This window comes from Lithobates pipiens, unplaced genomic scaffold (genome assembly GCF_037356315.1).
Source record: "Lithobates pipiens isolate NorthernLeopardFrog02 unplaced genomic scaffold, aLitPip1_a1.2 Scaffold_16, whole genome shotgun sequence".
NCBI classification, from domain to species: Eukaryota; Metazoa; Chordata; class Amphibia; order Anura; family Ranidae; genus Lithobates; species Lithobates pipiens.
In genome coordinates, this window is record NW_027507748.1 from 185637821 (window position 1) to 185660024 (window position 22204).

The 22204-nt window shown below is 39.7% G+C and overlaps 1 protein-coding gene across 2 annotated transcripts in view; it reads left to right on the top strand.

Moving 5' to 3' along the window:
* Window positions 1–22204, top strand: part of STS (steroid sulfatase) — a 441865-nt gene that overhangs the window by 157375 nt on the left and 262286 nt on the right. For both annotated transcript variants that reach the window (XM_077480825.1, XM_077480826.1), the window contains 2 exons: window positions 2634–2755; window positions 19335–19457. In XM_077480825.1, the coding sequence (XP_077336951.1) occupies window positions 2634–2755; window positions 19335–19457 (245 nt within the window). The remainder of the gene's footprint in view (window positions 1–2633; window positions 2756–19334; window positions 19458–22204) is intronic.

A 22204-nucleotide genomic window follows, 5' to 3' on the forward strand; every position in this document is an offset into this window, starting at 1 on the left:
TCAAACAACGCACTGCCAAATCACCCAAAAAAGTGATGAAGGTCAGGAAGGGGGGGAAAATCATTCCAGGGTTGAAGTGTGTTAAAAATACAAGATATAATTCAACATTAATTTAAGGACACACAGACTCGTTGGAATTATATTAAGTGTGTGTGGGGGGGATCCAGTTAAAGGACACACAGACCATTTGGGATACTATTAAATTAAGGGGGGGGGGGGGGATTCAGTTAAGGGGACACAGACCATTTGGAATAAGCTTTAAAATGTTTGGTTTTAGGATAAAGCAATAGAATGGAGCTGACAAAAGACATTTTAAGTGACTAGACTAGGTGGATATGGGCCTACCATAGCATGTTGGTGAGGTTTAATGAAGGCAAATATGCATGAAAAAGAAAAAAGGAGCATTAAAAGATTGCAGCATGCATGAGGACAAAGGGGACATTCACAGCATATTGCAATCATGGTAATTAGAGATTGAGGAAAGAAATACAAGGCATTAGCAAACATTAAAGACAATAAAATGTGATGTTAACTGCGAAATCTTACCTTAATATAGTCCTCCTGCAGGACCTGTATAATGGCAGAACAGGTCTCTGGGATAATGATCCCCAGAGCCTGGGGGGAGATGCCTGTCGAGAACTTCAAGTCCTGAAGGCTTCTCCCTGTCGCCAAGTAGCGCAACGTGGCGACGAGCCTCTGCTCCGGAGTGATGGCTTGCCGCATGCAGGTATCCTGCCTGCTGATATAAGGGGTCAGCAAAGCCAGCAGACGGTGAAAAACGGGGTCCGTCATCCGGAGATAATTCCTGAAATCATCAGGATTATTCTCCCGGATCTCACGAAGCAAAGGCATGTGCGAGAACTGGTCACGCTGGAGCAACCAATTCTTCGTCCATGAACTCCTCAACACCCCGTCCAAGGACTGCTCTTGGGTTGCAGAATGAACTACAACACCAAGCGCAAGCAAAGCACGAACTCGACGACGAGTACGTACACGCAACATGGCTTCAAAACGGTCGGATTGTCAGAGCGAACTTAACAGACGTCACTGAAGAACAGCAAGGCCTGTGAAGAGCGACCTGAAAGTCAGCGAGCGCAGTTAGATCGCACTGCAAAATACAGACACGAACTGACTACACGCACTAAAAAACAGATACAAACCTCACAAGCACAAACTGAAAAGCAGTGAAAAACGTTCTGAAAAATACGAGTCTGAAAACCGCGAATCGTCTCTCACCAAACTTCTACTAACACGAGATAAACACGAAATTAGCAGAAGGAGCCCAAAGGGTGGCGCACTTGCTATTGAACTTCCGTTTTATAGTCTCGTCGGACCTGGTGTACGTCACAGCGGACCAGACGGGCGGACTTTAGTGTGATCGTGTGTAGGCAAGTCCGTTGCGTCGGAACTCTGTCGGAACTCCGGCGGAACTCCGGCGGAACTCCGTTGGGAACTCCTTCGGAATTAAGTCCTCTCGTGTGTACGGGGCATAAGAAAACATTTCAATTCTGGTGGTTTAACGTTTTCAGGTATACTTTGCAACTTCACATTATTGCATCTGGCACGGTTCTCTAAATTTGCCATTTTCTTGAGTTGTTTAATCTCATCTTCCAACTCAAAGTGAGAATCAACCATTTCATTGTGAGCAAATGTAATTTTACACATTTTAGTTTCTACATAGTCCACTCTTTCCCTTATTACATCAATTTCCATTTTAGATTTCTACATGAAATTTAACATATCATGTTGTAATGCACCTCTTAGGGAAGTTATCATATTTTTTATTGTAGAATCCAGTATGGGTTGCCCTGCTATGGGAATGGCATTCAGCTTTTCAACATATGGATTGTTATCTGATACAGTATATAGTTAATATCTTGTAGGGGTTCATTACCTTCAGGAGCCAGCTCTATCTTTGTTCCTCTGTATCCCGGCCGGTCTGAGGAATTCACTTAATTTGTGGGGCCCCCTCTTGTTTTTTTGTTTCGCCGACATTCTCTGTTTTATTCCTGCCACTTTACGGAGTCGGAGGTATGTCTCTAGGGCTTCTGTGTCGCCTTTGTTAGTCGCTCAGGGGTGTGATTACGGAGCTCCCTCACAGTGTGGCCGCCTCTATCCGTGGCCCCTCAAATGTATTTTAATGTCACTAGATCTATCAAAACTCTAAGTTTTACATTTATATTAACATGTCAAAGTTTGGTAAAATTATGTTGTCAACTGTAAATACTACTTAATGGCATTAAAGTGATTTCAAATGCAAGTGCAGATTAGAAAATGAAAGTTCACAGATTGCTGCTGGCAGATATATATATTTTTTTTATTTACTATATATGTGGACTGGTATGACATCTAACTTCTTTGAAAATTGTGGAGTGCTGCTCCACTTCTCCCCAAAGGATAAAGTATTTGTCAAACTCTATGAAGCCATAAGAATAAATTGTTTATAATGACAAAATAATAAACTATTTTCACTGCCTCTAAAATGTTTGTTTTTTTAGGAAAATTTAACAAACTTGCTGATTACATGTAAATATTTATATGGTGAATGGTATATTTACTGTGAAATCAAATTATCCAAATGTTAATTTGACATTTTTCTGTGCTACAATTCAGCTCTTAATTCTATCTTTCAGAACACCAAATATAGACAAATTAGCCACAGGGGGAGCCAAGCTAACTCAACACATAGCAGCATCTCCATTATGTACACCCAGCCGAGCAGCATTCATGACTGGCAGATATTCTGTGAGATCAGGTATAGTGTGCTTTGTAAATATTTGAAAAGTATGCTGAAATAATTATTTTACCACAGACTATGTTTAATACTGCCTGTATGTGCTGGAGTAGCGGCAGTGATTACATTATTCCCAACTGTAACATGTGGAATCCCACAATGACCCCTTGCTGTCCTAAAAATCTTGCAAAACTTTAGCAACATAAACATACCTCATAGTTATAACAGTTTCTATTATCACAGTGTGAGTTTAATCCTGAAACTGTTTGTTCTGTTCAATGACTTTTAGTTTCCATTATTTTTGCTTTTTAAAGTGAACCTGTCAACTATCAGTCCCTCGGAGCAGACAGCACAAGATGACTACTTTTATCTTTATAAAAAACCTCTTCCGTACTTACTGCTTCATTTGGATCTCTACTTTTCTGACTTCAGTGATAAGCCTTGCCCCTTAAATGTAAGTGGTGTCTATATTTAATCCCGTTACCCAATTGGAGCACCACAGTTCTCATCAAGGTCGCTCTCCTTATATAGTGAGGTGAGCAATGATAATGGAGTAACAAATGAGGCATGGTCAGATTTACAACTATTTCGATTTCAGCTCTGCTCTTTAACAGCTACAATAAGTATTACTGATATTTGCCTTCCTCACGATTTTTACTCTGTCGCTGACCATCATTTTGTTCCTTATTCTAGTTCGCGCTCTGTGCCTCTATTTGATGTCAATCATTGTAGTTTAGGTCTTTCCCTGACTTTGCTCGCTATGCTCTTTACTGTTCCCATTCCGCAGAAAAATAAAACTTCATGTATATTAACATTTTCAGGCATAAAATATGCTTAGCCACAAGTTGGGTGTAGAACTGGCTATAGAAATGAATGACCTCTGTAATAGTGTAAGTGCAGGTGCCTATGTTCATCAGCATTTACCCACACAGGCACGTAAGATAGATTTCCAGACTGTGCTTGCATTCAGGGCCAGTTCACACCAAATGCAGTTTCATGCTCTTTATTTCTGCACTAAAAATGCAAGCACGGTGTTTTCCATGTATCCCAATGGCTCTAGGTCACACCAATGCAGTCAGTTCCAGTCAGTTTCTGGTCAGTTTCTGGTGTGAATTAGAGCCATTGGAATACATGGAAAATGCGGTGCATGAATTTTTAAGCCCCATTCACACTAATGCATTTGTTTTTATGTATTTTGCATTTTGCAGAAATGCAGGGAAATTTTTTAACATGGGTTCCTATGGAAGATGTTTACATCAATGCATTTTTGTGCCTCTGCATTTTTGGAAAGGGTCGGGGAATTTTTTCCCACAAAATGCAGCAGTTTGTATGTAATAGACTTCAATGGACCCGCATGCAAAAAGCAGGTACCATGTTTTTAGCGAGATTTTCCGTAGATTTTGCCACGATTTGCATTTTACGATTTGTGTTTTTTTTTGTACATTTACTGTATATAACTGGTTAAAAAGGAGGGGTGCAGGAAGCCGGCCGTCGCATCCTTAACTTACAATGAGTCATCAGCAGGCTTCCACGCATACAGCTGAATGTAAAAAAAAGATTGCCGGCAAAAAAAAATTGTTAAAAAAACAGCATCGTGTCCCCCACAGGTCCATGCCAGGCCCTCCAGGTCTAGCATGGATTCGTTGTAAAAGAAAATGGCATGGGGTCCCTCCAAAATCCATACCAGACCCTTATCGAAGCATGTAGCCCATCAGGAAAGGGAGGGAGCAAGCATCCCCCCTTCCTGAATCGTACCAGGCCACATGCCTTCAACATGGGGGGTGGGTTCATTTTATGCCATGTTGATGGGGACAAGGCCCTCTTCCTGACAACTCTAGCCGGTGGTTGTTGGGGTCTGCGGGCGGGGGGGCTTACGGGAATAAGGAAGCCCCCTTTAACAAGGGGACCCCCAGATCCCGGCTTCCTCCCCTATGTGAATGAGTATGGGGTACATTGTACCCCTAACCATTCACCAAAAAAAGTAGTGTAGTGTGAAAAAATACAGTAGATAGTTTTTGACAAGTCCTTTATTAAAAATATTTTCTTCTTTCCCGCTTCTTCCTCCGGTCTTCCTGCATCTTCTCCCACATCTTCCTCCTCTGGGTTAAAACATGAGTTTGGTCAGGTAAAGGACCTGGTGCACTTGTTATCAATGAACTTAACTTTCTTAAACTTTCCAAGATTTTAGGAGGTATGTACCTGATCAGGAGGTCAGACTGGCTCCCAAACAAGCAGATTATTGAAATGAGTACTGATGATATGTGTGATGAAAATTCCCTTACTCAACCCCGGTAAACTTCTGGGACTGGGATGTGATGGGGAAGAGAAGAGGAGGGGACTGGTGAGGCCCACTCAAACCCTATTTAACCTGGCCAGAGGAGACCAAGGGCCCATTCAGCACTGCCCAAATGCAAGACCTGATCCAGGTACAGGCAGCAGGGCAAGTGGTTGTTATCATTTGGGTTTCACAGGAACTGGGGGTGGATGAATGCTTCCCCACTTTGCTCTGTATCAGAGGGGATTGTTGGACAATTACTGATACTACAACCATATAGAAGGATGGTGCTTTACTTACCACATAATTATGTTCTAAGGGGACCCCTGGAGGCTTTGAAAATGGTGGCATGGATTACTGACTGGTTTTACTGGCCCGTAGTAAATGCAGGGGGTAAAATATATTGTAGGTCCTGTCCTACATGCCAGTTAACCTCACCAGTATCACACTTTTGTCATTCCTTAGTACATCTACCTGTGACCAAAGTTTTTTTTTTGACAAATAGTGATGACTATAGTAGGCCCCTTAGTGAAGTCTGCTTGAGAGCATCAATATATTTTGGTTGTCTGTGACTATGCTACCTGTTACCCCGAGGTGATATCTTTGAGGAATATCTCAACCAGAGGTAAAGCTCATGTGTAATTTTAAATGTTTACCTGAACAGATTTCCCCAAGGAGATCCTCAGACTAGGGCACTCCATTTATGTCAAGGGTCAGGGCAGATGTTTGCAAATTATTTCATATCAAGCAGTTGTGTACGTCTGTATGCCATCCACAGACAGTTAGCTTAGTGATATAATTCAATAAGACCTTGACATCCATGTTTAAATGGGTGGTAGAAAGAAACAGAAAGGACTAGTACTGTCTTTTTGGTCAGCATTAATGTTTGCTATACATGATGTTCCTCAAGCATCCATGGGGTTCTCCCCTTTTGAATTGGTCCATGGGTGGAGAGCTTAGGGTTTTCTTGACCTGGTAAAGGAGACCTGTGGATGATTAGTGCTGGATCAAAATGTTGATGCTCTTTCCCAGGCCCAATATCTAGGCTCCTCAAGTGTGTTCACCCCCTCTGGGTTGAGGCAAAGGGGGGTGCTGTGTGTTGGTCAGAAGGGATATATCCTGGATGGCAGGTATAAAGTTTCTTATTTTTTGCAAGTGATCCCCTTAAGAGAGAATGAAGGTTAACGAATAAGAATGCTGAAAAAAGAAAAAGGAGCAGGGAGTGTCAGGGGTGTGTAGTCTGGACTAGGTTTAGAGTGGACAGGAGGAGAGCCAGCAAGGCTCAATGAGATGGCTGCTACTGCTAATGCTGCTATATTACTGGACTTTTGTTTGCTCTATGGACGTTGATGTAAACCAGTATCTTTTGTGTTCAGGGTGTTATTGAGCTGTCACAAGAAGCACTGTTTATATATATTGTGGCTGAAGATAAGCCTGCTAGGGTCTTAACAAAGAATGTTTGTTATGGCAAAATAACATTTGCTATCCTGCATACTTGCTACTGCCCCAAATATCACACAACATACATTAACTTGGGATTTAGTATTGCTAGTCTCATATGAGCTCTATAAGGCTAACACATTATGATATTTGTGTATGCATTTGAAAATTAACAAATTGAAGCCATATAGAACTTAATATGCCAGTACAAGGATACTGGTTGCCATGGCTATTACAATTTGGACTTTACACTTTGCTCCATGTGCAGTTTTGTTTAAAAACCCCTTGTATGCTGAGTTTTGTCTTTAAATCTGTTATCAATGTAAAAAAGCACATATTTTTACATTCAGTTCATTATTTTATACTTTTTGTTTATTTTTTTGAAATTGTTAATTACTATTTAATAAAGAGAAATACCAAAATATGCTATGGGACCACCATTAGCTGAATTGTAAACAATTCACATTGGTGACTGATGAAAGATACATTAAAAATGAAAAAAAAAAAAAAACTCAAATGACAGCTGAGTGTTCAGCTGTTATCGAAAAAGAGTTTCATTTGCACATTCATTATGTTATTCCAGAAAGCTATTTCTGTGTCTCATTTGCTTAGCATCATTCCAAGGTGTTAATTAGCATAAGATGGCTAAACATAAGCTGAACCATTCCGGGGTAGCTAATGCTGCATTTATGTTATCCAAAAGTACAGAAACTGCAGGAAGGTTTTTGGGTGAATAATAATAACATGATGATGATGATAATAATAACAATAATAATAATATTAATACCAATGTTAGTGATACTATGTTTTTATTATGGCATTACAGCTCTTTTGTCATAAATGTTTAAATATTTAGCTGAAAATATTGTAGTAAGTCTTAGCAGATTAGATCATTGTGATGTCCATTTGTAATAAACTACTTCAAAAACATTGATTTTGTAAAACTCATGCAGAGTGTAAAAACTAATTGCAGCAATTCATCTCTCTACTTCATCACAAAATAAAAGGGTGACACCAATTTTCATAAGGAAGCAATGCTTAGTAGTAAATACTCTTGTCAGCTGATAACTGTCCACTGACATTAATAAAGTCATGCATCTAAGTGACATGAAAGCAATATAAGGAGCAAATGAGAATTTTTTAAGTGGTCCAACTTAAATACCAACTAATGTCTGGACAAGCGCATTTGTATCCTGTTCAACAGACAGACAACATTTGGGGTGAATCAAAGGTAGTAGACAAATGTAGGTCAGTGCAGGATTAAATTGATTGTGCTTTTCAAATAAATCACTATGTAAGGTCTAAATCTGTGATCCACAAACTATAGCTACCATGACATTTATGGCCTACTAGTTGCCATTTGAAGGCCGCTACAATGTGAAAGCCTTACATGCAGGGCTTTCTCATTACTCCCTAGCGGAGTCATTGTTCAGCGTGGCAGCAGATGTCTGGCACTGGAGCAAATATTGTTATAGCATTTATCAATATAACAAGCATCATCAGGCAGAGTGATCACCTTCCTGATATTGATTGTATAGGAGGAAGCTGTATGACATGGAGCCAGACATATGGCGATAGGTTCCCACTGAACACCAATAATGGAGCATTAGTTACACTGATATAGGTACATAATTGGCACAGGGGCACCATTCTAACTACTGACAAAGGGGTATGTATTACTCCCACTGACCACTGATGCCCACTGATCCCACTAACGTGGATATTTGCTACTCCCACTGACTAAATATGCATGGAAATGTATTGCGCATAACCTCAAGGTTAAATATATTATGAAAGCTGTGTAAATATATGTGGAATAAAAGTCTGGATAGATTAGTGTGATTAAACAAACCACATATACAATCTATTAACATGTAAAGACTGGCTGAGTCTTTATAATAAAAGTGCTTAACTGCAATAAATAAATAAAAAGTGCTATCAGTCCATATAGTACAAACCAGAACTAAAGTGCTTCAAAAGTGCAAAAATGGTGTCAACCAACAATAGTTCAATAATATAATCTAATATAATCTCCTACTAGCCACCAACACAGGACCATTTTTTTTACCCCCACCAATCCCATGCATGCACATGGGAATTTGTTCATCCCATCACCCAGCAGATGCAAGAATTATAAATTGAACTGTTCATATGTGTATATGCATAGAAACATTGTTGGCAGGCAGGTAAGACTTTTGTTTGGAAAATAGACATACTATATAGAGCTATCAGCTATCAGTCAAGAAAATCAAGCCACCAATAAGCCTTTATTTTCAAGATCAATACATTATAAGCTTGAAGTGGCTGTGAAACCATTTAATTCTAAGCTGAGATATGAGTGTTTGAACTATCTTTCCTAAAAACCTTTGTCCAGCTGGTTTTCTAATACAACAGCATGTACAGGTTTTGATCTCACTATTTTCTAATTAAGTAAAGCAACACCGCTTGGTTAGGGGCTGTCATGTTTCATTTCCCCTCATCTTACCTATCCCATATAAAAACAAAAAATGGGTGTTCTTGCCTATTTTTAATCTGAATATTCTTACCTATTTTTAATCAGAATATTCTTACCTATTTTTAATCTGTCTGGATCAGTCATATGCTCACGTGGCTCTGTGTGGGGGAGCACTTGAGAATGGCTGTGAATTCCAGGAGCCATGACATCACCCATAGGCTCCCATGACCCATCCATTGATGGTGCCCCCCCCCCCCCTCGCAGCAGCCACTCACTGACACAGGGGAGCTGGAGCTGCAGGAACACATGACCTGACCAGATTGGAATGAAAATTGGTAAATTTGCATGCCATTTTTTATACAGGATAGGTAAGGGGGGGGGGGCACTTTAAGGTTGTGTGTGTGTTTAGATAAAGCTCAGCAGATTAAAATTGCTTCAGTGATTTATTAAGGGACATTTTTAAGATATTTTAATTAATGCATATAGCTGAAGTTAAAGTTGATCTATGGTCAGCTGATTAAGAATTCCCTTTTGGTATGCCCCATTGGTTCTGCATTGTATATGATGTCAGTGAGGGGTGGCCGGAGAAGAGTAGTAGCTATGTGTGAATGGTTGTGTAGCATAGAGCAGTGGTTCTCAACCCTGTCCTCAAGTACTCCCAACTGGCCATGTTTGCAGGTTTTCCTTTACCTTGCACAGGGGCTTTAAATCAGTCAATGGCTTGGTATTTTGGGCAGCTATTTTATCTAAGAGAAATTCCCAAAACATGTCCTGTTGGGGGTACTTGAGGACAGGGTTGAGAACCACTGGAATAGAGGAAGCCTGCGTGAGTGGGGAATAAGGTAAATAATTGTGCCCATGTATTTCCCCTTAGGCTAAGCAAGCATTAAAACCTTACTATATGGGGACATTTTTTTACGGTAACGAGTTCAACTTTAAATACTAATACAAAAGGGGCATGGATTATTTTCAGAGTGTTACCCTTGATGTGCGGTGATTCTATGAATTCTTGAATTGCAAAGACAGTAATGCAAAAAACACATACCCTCACTACCTTGACAATTTCAAACATTCTGTTGTAACCAAGTTCTAAATTTACAGTATTTTACAGCTTTCTCTAGATCTAGCCCTTTTTGGAATTGCTTATTTTAGGTTACAGCAGCCAAAACACAGCAAGCTATCAAGACAAAAAAGACATTTAAAAATGTATCTTACGGAGTCCTAAGGATTACTGGCTATCCAGTTTAGAAATCTTAAGACATTTGAAACCTTTTTTATAGAAAATAATTTTGCTGCATCCGAATTTAAAGTTATGATATTGTAGTACCCTAGAAAGATCATATCTTAATTAAAAAGGAAAAAAAAAGACTATAGATAATAAAAGAAGAAACAGAAAAGGTTAACAAAACATTTAGTCCAAGCAGATTAAATTTTCACTAGTTTCCAGATATTACTGCCATGCTTCTCATTTTAACAAAGTGCCAGCTACAGAGTATTACCAGGTAAGGTTGACAGAGGTCAGCTGCCCCAAACAGTTGATGTACTTGGCATGACAGTGGAAGTAATAATTCTTCTTTATAGCTTTGCGACTTTGATAGTCATATGGATAAAAGGCTAAGAAGTCTTAGAGCAGGAATTATTATAGTTAGTATCTGCTGAAAACAAGAGATATCTTCTGTCTCCAGGCTATATAACAGAAGCTGCTCACAGTTTGATTGGAAGGTGTTGTATAAAATATATTTGCAGGATTTATCGAGACAAATAATTCACAGATTGTTTCCAGTGGCTCTATTTTGTGTGTGATTCATCGCTCGAGAAAACAAAGTCATTAGTTATATTAGTTTCTTGGTAACAGAATGAAGAGATTGGCTACTCTGTAGAAGTGCAGCCGACAGTTATCTAAAAATAGGATTATTTATTACAGTTCTGATAGATGACAAGCCATCCTTTTCGTGTTGAAGAAATGATATTGTGTGTCAGAGGAAACGAAAATTTGTTTAATAAATTGGTTTTAAAATGAGGTGTGAAAGGAATTAATGTATTCGTTTACCTTTTGTGTGGATTGTTTGATCATTTGTTAATATAAGCTGTTAAAAGTTTCCCTTTTCTTAGAACTATTTTATTGTGTAGTACTGGCTGTAATATAATATATATCAACTTCTGCACATAGAAATAAACTTGAATAGAATGAGGTTTACATTTGACCTTTTTCCGCAAGTGAATGAAAACAACATTTGATGAAATAGTGATAAATAAAACAAATTTGTTTCAATATCCAATCAGTTGGCATATTTTTTTATTTATTAACATGGTTGTAAAGTCAGAAGATTTTTTTTTTATCTTAATGCATTCTATGCATTAAGATAAAAAACCTTCTGTGTATAGCAGCCCCCATCCAGCGATGTGCACTGGTGCCTTGACCGTCCAGGAGTCTCCCTCCTGAGATACAGCAGAGGCACTATTGGCTCCCGCTGCTGTCAGTCAAAGTCAGTTAGCCAATCAGGACAGAGAGGGCAGGGCCAAACTGTGGCCCCGTGTCTGAATGGACACAGGGAGCTGCAGCTTGGCTCCCGAGCCCCATAGCAAGTTACTTGCTATGAGGGCACTGGACAGGAGGGAGGGGCCAGGAATGTCAGAGATGGACCCAAGAAGAGGAGTATCGGGGCTGATCTGTGCAAAACCACTGCACAGAGCAGGTGGATATGACATGTTTGTTATTTTTAAAGAAAAAAATAAACGAGACTTTAGTATCACTTTAAGTTATAAATGTCACAAAAAGAGCAGAGGTATTTTTGGCACCTTCTATATACCACAACTGCCAAAATGCTATAACATGCCACAATATTTTACAGTATCATAATGGTTGGTACAGTGAATGGCATTGAGGGCTGAAGGAAGAATGGAACTGATAGATTAAAAGTTGTAATGGGGTATTGGCTTTCAATAGCAATAGAGAGAGGGTTGGAGGGGTTTATAGGTGAATTTCCTTAGCAGCTTTCTCTTGTATGAATGTGCTACAGCCAAATGACAGCTCTATTCATCCATAGAGATGAATGGAGTCTGTCACTGGCATGGTAAAGGTCAATAACTGGTTGAAATCTGTGAGCTGTGTGTGCTGAATGAACCTTTCTAAATTGATTGATTTAACCAATAGTCCTTACCAGTGCTGTAGGAACAGGGAATTCTGAAATCATAACTGAAATCAGCCTGCAAGTGCCAAAATGCCTATTCTGATATCACCTTTTCTAGCTAGAGTTAATTGCCATTTAATTTAAGCAACTGGTTTGCTGTCAGCAGTGTACAAATAATTGTTGCCTTAAAAGTTACATACGCCTACTCTATAGGAATAACTAGAAGCCATTGAGCCATGTTATGAAACTTAAAGGGGTTGTAAAGGTTCATGTTTTTTCACCTTAATGCATCCAGGTGAAAAAACATCTTACGATCACTGGCCCCCCCAGCCCCCCCAGTATACTTACATGAGCTCTGGAAAGTCCCACGCTACGAACATGCTCTTCCTTTGCTCAGTCTTCTCGGCTCTTCATTGGATAGTTTGATAGCAGCACAGCCATTGGCTCGCGCTGCTGTCAATCAACTCCAATGACGCAAGTGCCGGGGAGTGGGGCCGAGTCCTGTAGTAGGCGACTATGGATGCTGAATACAGGACTCGGGAGTGCGCCCGCAAGGTAACCCCCTTGGGAGAGTGCTTACCAGAGGGGGTTATCAGAAGCATGAAGGAGCCAAGACAGCTGCCGAGGGACCCCAGAAGATGAGGATCAGGGCCACTCTGTGCAAAACGAGCTGCACAGTGGACACGTTTTTTGTTTTAAATAAAAAAAAAAGGAGATCAGTGTTTCTCTGTACTAGGAACACACGATCGGTCTCCTCTCACCTGACAGGACTTGGATCTGTGTGTTTACACACACAGATCCACGGTCCTTCTCTGTTATCGGCAATTGGCAACTGCAGGATAATGGTGTTGTGGTAACTTGGCCAAAAAAAATAAAAAATCATAATAATATTTTTCTTGATATCACTAGAAAATAAAAGCCTTTTAAAATACGTTTGGCAGAACTCCATTAGTCTCAACAGCAAAGCAGCTTTATTATTATCCCATTAAAGAAGAAGAGAATGTGCATTTTGGGATTTCATTATTTGCCACGCCACGAAAGTTAATTCTCCATTTCGAACGCTAGTTTACAAGACCAATCACTTCCGGCTTGTCCTTGGTTCCGAGCATGCGTGTTTGTACTTTGAACTTTTGTCTGACGGACTTGTGTACACACAATCAGAAAATCAGACAACAGACATTTGTCCACGGAAAATTTATAAGCCTGCCATCCAACATTTGTCCGTGCAAAATCCAACAACAATTGTCGGATGGAGTGTACAAACGGTTGGATTTTCCGGCAACAGTCTGTCATCACACAATTCCCATTGGAAAATCCGATCATGTATATTAGGCTTTAGAGTTAACTTGTTAACTTACTCTTTAATTAAATGTTCTCTTCTCTATGCAGGTCAAATAGCTGTAGTCTCTATACCAGAAAATTAAACTGTACGGTAAATTATCCTTGGACTGGGAGGATCAAAAAGTTATAAAAACAACAACAAGGACTTAGAAAAAAAAAACTGCTGTATTAAAGTGGAACTAAAGTTTATTAAAAAAAAAAAAAATGCTAGTAGGTAGGATTTTCTTGCTTCCTTTAACAGGCCAAGCTGTCCATCAAAGGTGGCAGTTACAGAGCTGGGAAAATCATATTACACTGGCAGGATTGCATTCAACTGTCAGCTTTTATTCCTATGTTTCAATGCTTTTTTTTTTTCTAAAAGAAGAATACTGCTGCTGTAACGGCTTTAAACGTTGGCCTTTTATTTGTTTGTATTTTACCTAAATTCAATTTAAAACTGCATGTCTATCTAATGGCTGTTTCACACTGCAGCACTGTGGTTTAGTCACAGTGTGGGTGCAGCACAATGTACCCACAGTTTTCGTGCAGGTTATCCGCGGTTTCCCATAGACTTCTATCAGATCGCATGCTTTTGGCGCTTTTTTCAAAGTCTTTCATGCTGCATCTCTATTGCGCTTTCAGAAAATGCACCAAAAACGCATAATTGAATAGAAGTCTATAGAAATCAAGGGTAACCGACACAAAAGCCACAGTGTGGCAATGAGAAATTGTCTTAAGACTACCATGTCTATATTGGCTTATATGGTTAGCACTTTTGCCTTGCAGTGCTGGGGTCCCCAGTTTAATCATGTACAGAATGCTGTCTGCATGGAGTTTGCATATTCTTCTTGTATTTGTGTTTTTCCTCTGGGTACTAGGTTTACTCCCCACCCTAAGGATACTGGTAGAGCAACTGATTCTGTTCCTGTTGTGAGGGGTTAGCTCGGCAGCGGGTGTGTGTGACCCCCTGGATGGGTTCACAACACAAAGTCAGGCACAGCAGACAGCGGTGTAGGTTCAAAAAACAAAAGATCCGGTTTATTTATGCTCCATGCAGTGATACATATAACAGCCAAACAAAATAAAACAAGAAAATAAATCCTGGTCAGCTTGACCTCTAACTACACACATAGACTCCCTGTCTAACAACTGGGTACAGCCTTGTGCTGTACCAGTCCCTGCCTTTGTTGTAAAGGTTTTGCCACACAGGCGTTAACTCACCGCACAGTACAGGTGACACACTCCCCAGTCTATACAACACAAAACTGGTTCCAGGATGGAGCATCTCCCTAAGCATGCTGGGGTTTTTTGTAGAGGTCTTAATGAGCCCACTTGCTTCAGCTGGGCTCATTAACTCTTCCCCTCTAATTGTAAAAGTCTGCATAAAGCCTGAATCTAGGACACACATATTTACCATCCTGGATACAACCAGGTGACTTCACCTGCCTGCTGCCACACTGTCTAAATGGGCTCTAGTATGTGTGGGAGGTCTTCTTACAATATGCATGTGAGATAGGGACCTTAAATTGTAAACTGTTTGAAAACAGGGAGCATGGAGTTTGTACACTGAGTAAATTGATACCCAAAATTGCGACCGCTCATGCAATGGCGACAAACTTTTATCCTTAAAAATCTCCAAAGGTGACGTTTAAAATTTTCTACAGATTGCATGTGTTCAGTTACAGAGAAGGTCTAGGGCTAGAATGATTGCTCTCGCTCTAACGATCATGGTGATATCTCACATGTGTGGTTTCAACACCATTTTCATATGAGGGCACTACTCAGGTATGCGATTGCTTCTGCATGCAAGCTCGGCGGGACGGGGGACGTTAAAAAAGTATTTATTTCTTTTTATTGATTTTACTTTTTATTTTTTTATCTTTACACTGTTCTTTTAAAAAAAAAAAAAAAGATGCCACTTTTATTACTATTACAAGGAATGTAAACATCCCTTGTAATAGAAAAAAGTATGACAGGACCTCTTAAATATGAGATCTGTGGTAAAAAAGACTTAGATCTCATATTTACACTAAAATGCAATAAAATTAAAAAAAATGTCGTTTGAAAAAAAAGTCCCTTTAAGAGCTATGGGCGGAAGTGACGTTTTGACGTTTTTTCTGCCCTGATATGGTATGGAGCTGGGTGGGGACCAGAGGGTACAGGATCTGATTGCCTCTGGTGCTGCCGGTGTCTCCGGTAAGGGCACCGGACACGGCGGGAGGGGGGCCCTCTCCCTTCACTGATAAAGTGATCTTGCGGCGAATCCGCCGCTGAGACCACTCTTATCTAAAAGCGGAACAACCGCTGAAGAAATGGATATCGGGGTTTTGGCAGCTAGCTGCTGCCATAACTAGGATATTCCTCTTCAAAGAGCCACCATATAATGATGGTGGGTGGGCGGTCCCTAAGTGGTTAAAGCAAAAAAAAAAAGTAGGCAACAATTTATTTATTCTTTTTGTGTGCTATGTGAAAGGGAACATGTAATATATTACATAATTTGACTGCAAAAATGGAAACACACTTTAGGCCTCATACACACTGGACATTTTGCTATCATTCCCAGATGCCTTTCCTCCTGGCAGCAGTGTTCTGGCAGAAAAAGCACTTGATGCTTGTAAAAGTGTGTAACATGTTTAACCGGTTCCCGACCAGCGCACGACGATGTACATCGACAGAATGGCACGGGCAGGCATATTGGCGTACATGTACGTCCAATCTTCAATGCCGCCCCGCCATCGGGAGCGCGCCGCCGGCGGCACACTCCCGCGCTGGTCGGGACCCCCGTGAGTCCGGTCGTGGGACCCGCGGACTCGATCGCCACGGGCATCCCCGCGATCGTCTCACGGGACGGCTGAATGGAGGAAATGCCGTGTTAACAGCATTTCTCCATTCTGCCTAGCAACTAGTGATGCTGATCTCTGCTCCATGTGATTGGAGCAGAGATCAGTGTTCACTAAATGAAAGCCCAACCCCCCCACAGTTAGTAACACACCCCTAGGAACACTTAACCCCTACACTGCCACCCACTGGTTAACCCTTTCACTGCCAGTGTCATTTACACAGGAATCACTGCATTTATATAGCAGTGATTACTGTATAAATGACAAGGGTCCCAAAAATGTCCGATGGGTCCACCACAATGTCGCAGTCACAATAAAAATCGCTGATCGCCGCCATTACTAGTAAAAAAAAAAAAAAAAAAAAAAAAAAATGATTAATAAAAATGCTATAAAACTATCCCTAACGCTATAACTTTTGCGCAAACCAATCAATAATCGCTTATTGCGATTTTTTTACCAAAAAATAGAATAGAAGAATACGTATCGGCCTAAACTGAGGGAAAAAAATGTTTTTTTATATATTTTTGGGGGATATTTATTATAACAAAAGTAAAAAATAATGAGTTTTTTTTCAAAATTGTCGCTCTATTTTTGTTTATAGCGCAAAAAATAAAAACCACAGGGGTGATCAAATACCACCAAAAGGAAGCTCTACTTGTGGGGAAAAAAGGACGTCAATTTTGTTTGGGAGCCACGTTGCACGACCGCGCAATTGTCAGTTAAAGCGACGCAGTGCTGAATCGCAAAAAGTGGTCTGGTCTTTGATCAGCAAAATGTTCCGGTCTGTAAGTGGTTAAGCACTTCAAGCGCATAAGCAATAATTAATTTCCTTGACCAGAATAATAGTTTAATTTGACCAATCAAATGAATTACCATTGAAATACCATTTATCGGCGTATAACACGCACCCCGTGTTTAGGAGGGAATTTTAAGGAAAAAAAAACTTTGAGGAGGGAAGTTTAAGGGAAAAAACTTACATTGAAATGCCCATCAATGCAGCTTTATCAGTGTCCATCTGCAGCCTTGTCCAGTATCATTTGCAGCCTTGTCAGTGTACAAGAAGTTGAGTGCACATGCTCAGCATCATATCCAGAGGTTGTCTTTGGGAAATAGACGTATGAGTGCTGCCAGCATTGCTGCAGAGGTTGAAGGGGTGAAGGGTCAGCCTGTTAGTACTAAGACTATATGCAGCACACTGCCTCAATTTGGTCTGCATGGCTGTTGTCCCAGAAGGAGGCCTTTTCTAAAGGTGATGCACAAGAAAGACTCCAGTTAGCTTAAGACAAGCAGACTAAGGACATGGATTACTGAAACATCCTGTGGTCTGATGAGACCAAGATAAACTTATTTGGTTCAGATGGTGTCAAGCGTGTGTGGTGGCAACCAGGTGAGGAGTACAAAGACAAGTGTGTCCTGCCTAAAGTTAAGCATGGTGGTGGGGGTGTCATAGTCTGGAGTTGCATGAGTGCTGCCGGCACTGGAGAGCTACAGTTAATTGAGGGAACCATGAATGCCAACATGTACTGTGACATACTAAAGTAGAGCTTGATCCCCTCCCTTAAGAGACTGGGAAGCAGGGCAGTAGTCCAACATGATAATGACCCCAAACACACCTCCAAGATGACCACTGCCATGCTAAAGAAGCTGAGGGTAAAGGTGATGGACTGGCCAAGCATGTCTCCAGACCTAAACCCTGTTGAACATCTGTGGGACATCCTCAAACAGAAGGCGGAGGAGCCCAAAGTCTCTAACATCCACCAGCTTCGTGATGTCATCATGGAGGAGTGGAAGAGGACTCCAGTGGCAACCTGTGAAGCTCTGGGGAACTCCATGCCCAAGAGGGTTAAGGCAGTGCTGGAAAATAATGGTGACCACACAAAATATTTACACTTTAATTTGGACATTTTCACTTAGGATGTACTCATTTTTGTTGCCAGCGGTTTAGACATTAATGGCTGTGTGTTGAGTTAGTTTGAGAGGACAGCAAATTTACACTGTTATACAAGCTCACTACACTACATGATAGCAAAGTGTAATTTTGTCAGTGTTGTCACATGAAAAGATATAATACAATATTTACAAGAATGTGAGGGGTGTACTCACTTTTGACTTTTGTGACATTGTGACATTATATATATACATATATATATATATACACACATATATATATATATATATATATATATATATATATATATATATATATATATATATATATATATATATACACACACACACACATACATATACATATATATATATGTATATATATATATATATATATATATAAAATTAATAATTATACATCAACATTTTTAAAACAACACAGTGTACTGGTGAGCTTAATTACACCGAATTGATATTTTTAACACCTTGAAAAACAAAACACGTTGGAAAAATATTCATTCTCTTTCATTCTGCTAAGACTGAGTGAATCAGAAATATGAATTATTGTTTGACGTGCTGTAATAATGATCCTGTAGATAGTTCAGTGAAAGTAAAAAAAAGCTCAATCAGTCCTGGAATAGAACTATTTTTTACAGGTATAGTGGAAATTTACTGAAGCACTTCCTCATATTGCTCACTAACTAGTTATATCAGTACTGCTATTATAGAACAATTTATGTTGGTGACACTGGAACGTATTTGTAAGAACCTAGATAACAGAGTCTCAGGCAGTCAAATTTGATATCACCTTTGAGTACAAGCTAGAAAATGAACATCTTATTGGTTGGTATGGACAACAATTCCATATTTTAAATCAGCACCACTGAGAAATGATGTGATGTGTAAGGTATGATAGAACCTACTGTGCACCTACTCCTATTCCAAAGAAATAATACAAATTTAATCTAAGAACTGTAAATGAGTAGACAGTTCATTATTATTATTTTATTATTATTTCCCCATTCTTTATTACACAGAAACATGAAATTAGTGTCAGTGTTAGCTTTTCTTGTATGCAACTAGAACAATGCGGAGAATACTGGAAAGGTATTTCTTCTTCTGAATGTCATAAAATTCTTATTCTGTGCATCAGAAAATAGTTTGTAAATCAGGTAGCAAAATGCAGCACCAAATATACTTCCATTACGAAATTGAAAAATTGTATATAATGTTTTATTATGTTCACACTTAGGTATGGCTGCAGAGGCAAGGATCGGTACTTTTGTATTCGCGGCAAGCTCTGGTGGCCTACCGCAGAATGAAATAACATTTGCAGAAATTCTAAAAACAGAAGGCTATTCTACTGCAATTATTGGTAAGTTATATTCCTAGTGCTCTTGCTTGAAAGCTGCATTAACTTTTACCATCCATTGATAATAAAACTTTATCCAAGGGTGTTTTGTGACTCTTCTGTAATTAAAATGTATCTCCAGGCATGTTTTTTCAGTTTTATATAAAATGAGTAAATGGTAGAACCTCAGCCAGATTTACCGTTTATTGTTGCGTGGGGACCATTGGGGAGAATTATCCTAACTTCTTATCCTGGTGACAACATTGGGTTAGAAATGAGAGCATTTAGCCAAATGGGACATAAACAGCAACAAAAAAAAACCTTTTTTTTGCTAGTTTAGGGAAAGACTAAGACTCCTATCAGCATTTTTTTTTTACACAAGTGTTATTATCATTTTTATTATTATACACAATTTATATTTACAGTTTACGCAGTGCTTTACAATATATAGGGAGGACAACTCAATTACAGTACAGTTCAATACAAAAGGTACAGGAGGGCCCTGCTCGTAGAGCTTACATTCTAAAGGGAGGGGGTGGTACAAAAGGTAATAGCTGCAGAGAATGATTTGATGGGGATGGCACACAGTTTTTCACTCACTTCCAATTAGACCTCAAACAGCAATAGGAATTTTGCACCGATTTCTAATCCTTTTCCACTGTATCCAACTATCAAAAAAATAAACACAATTCTGAAATAATTCTAATCTCTGTGATTATCATCATGTTGCAGTTCTTACTTACAGTATAACTAAAAGCAAAACTTTTTTTAGTTTTAGGTGGAGGGTTAGAACACCTTTCATGCTTTTATTGTTGTCAGTGCCCTCTGATTCACCCTCTCTCATGTTTAATTTTATTTTAAAATAAAAAAAAATAATAAAAAAATTTGTGTTGTCCCCAGAACAGTAATACTGTAATACTGTACGGGTCTAAGGGAATGCTAGTTCTGGTGACCCTGTTATGAACCATAGATTTCTTAATTTTTCGAGAGATTTCCTCTCACTTCCTGTTTTGGATATGGAACAAGAAGTGAAAGGAAGTCTCCCCATAAATGGAAAAAAATCCTAAAGGGGTTATAACCCTTCCTTATTCTATCCAAGATGACAATAGTTTTGCCTTATGTTCAACTCTAACATTGAGTACCTTCACATATAATATGTGTTGGTTACACATATTAAAGTAGAAGTTCACCCTAAAGCTAAAATCTAGAAATCTACTTGCATCCACCATCTAACACTAACCTATTTAGCCCTGTAAAGAAGAAGTCGCTATACATACACTTTCTGAAGCTGGTCCCACGTAGGGATGGGCTTTATGTTCGGGTTGAACACGAGTTTGACTCAAACATTGGCTGTTCGCCAGTTCGCTGAATAGCGAACAATTTGGGATGTTTGCAGCAAATTTGAAAGCCACGGAACACCCTTTAAAAGTCTATGGGAGAAATTAAAAGTGCTAATTTTAAAGGTTAATATGCAAGTTATTGTCATAAAAAGTGTTTTGGGGACCTGGGTCCTGCCCCACGGGACATGTATCAATACAAAAAAAAGCCATAGGGAAGTCCCCCTGCGTCAGGGGGGCGAGGTCATCGGGTGTCCTCACCCTCGGTTATATAGGAGCTGTCACCTGAACAGAAGCCTCACACAGCGGGAGACTCCCATTGAGGCGGATCTTCCAGAGGATGAATCGGAGAAGAATAAGCTGGAGGAAGATGCCGGATGAGAATACCGGAGGAAGAAGTGGAGGAAGATAGAGGAAGAAGCAGGGGAAGAACAAGATGGAGGAAGAAGAAGAACACTGAATAAAGACCAGAAGAAGATGGAAGAACAAGCGGGGAAAGAAGAAGACATTAATAAAGGAATTGTCAAAAACAGTCTAATGTCTTTAACATTTTTGGCACTTTTTTTGTGAAATGGTATGGGTACATTTGTACGCCATTACCCATTCACACAGGGGGGTGCGGGATCTGGGGTCCCCTTGTTAAAGGGGGTTTCCAGATTCCAATAAGCCCCCCGCCCGCAGACCCCCACAATCACCGGGCAAGGGTTGTGGGGATGAGGCCCTATTCCCCATCAACATGGGGACAAGGTGCTTTGAGGGGCTTAAAATCTATACCAGATTTCGGGTCTGTGATAGAATTGAGGGGGACCCCCACACCAAAATAAAAAAAAAGACCTAAAGGGCCTGGTATGGAATTTGGGGGACCCCCGCACATTTTTTTTAAATTTTGGTTTGGGGATTCCCCGTAATTTTGTATATGTATTTACATTTTTTTTCATGAGGCTTTCCACTAGCGCTGGTGAGCAAAGGGATTTCAGTAAAACTACCGATTTTGCCATTGATTCATACATTTTCACTTGGGGGTTACAATTTTCGCAGTAATAATTGCTATAAAAATATGGTCAAATAAAAGATTACTGTCATTGTGGCATACCATACAGAATGGTGGAAGTATGGATGATCTTTTCTTAAAAAGTTTAATGATTTATCGTCTTGCACGGTCTTTTGGTCCAGTAATAATAATGACTGCAACTTGCCTGACAAAGTTTTTATTGAACATTTGACTGGAGTTCAAATTGCTGTCTATTGTAATTACCCATCCGCCATACTCTGCCAACAAGAAAGTGGCACTCAGTAGAGTTGCACCATGAAGGTACTTTAAGAATACATGTTTTTCTCTGCAATAATAACAGACTCCAGAAGCACACACAGTTAGAAGCTAAATGCTTTGAATGCCAAGCACAGACTGATAACTAATTTCTGCTATATTTGAAA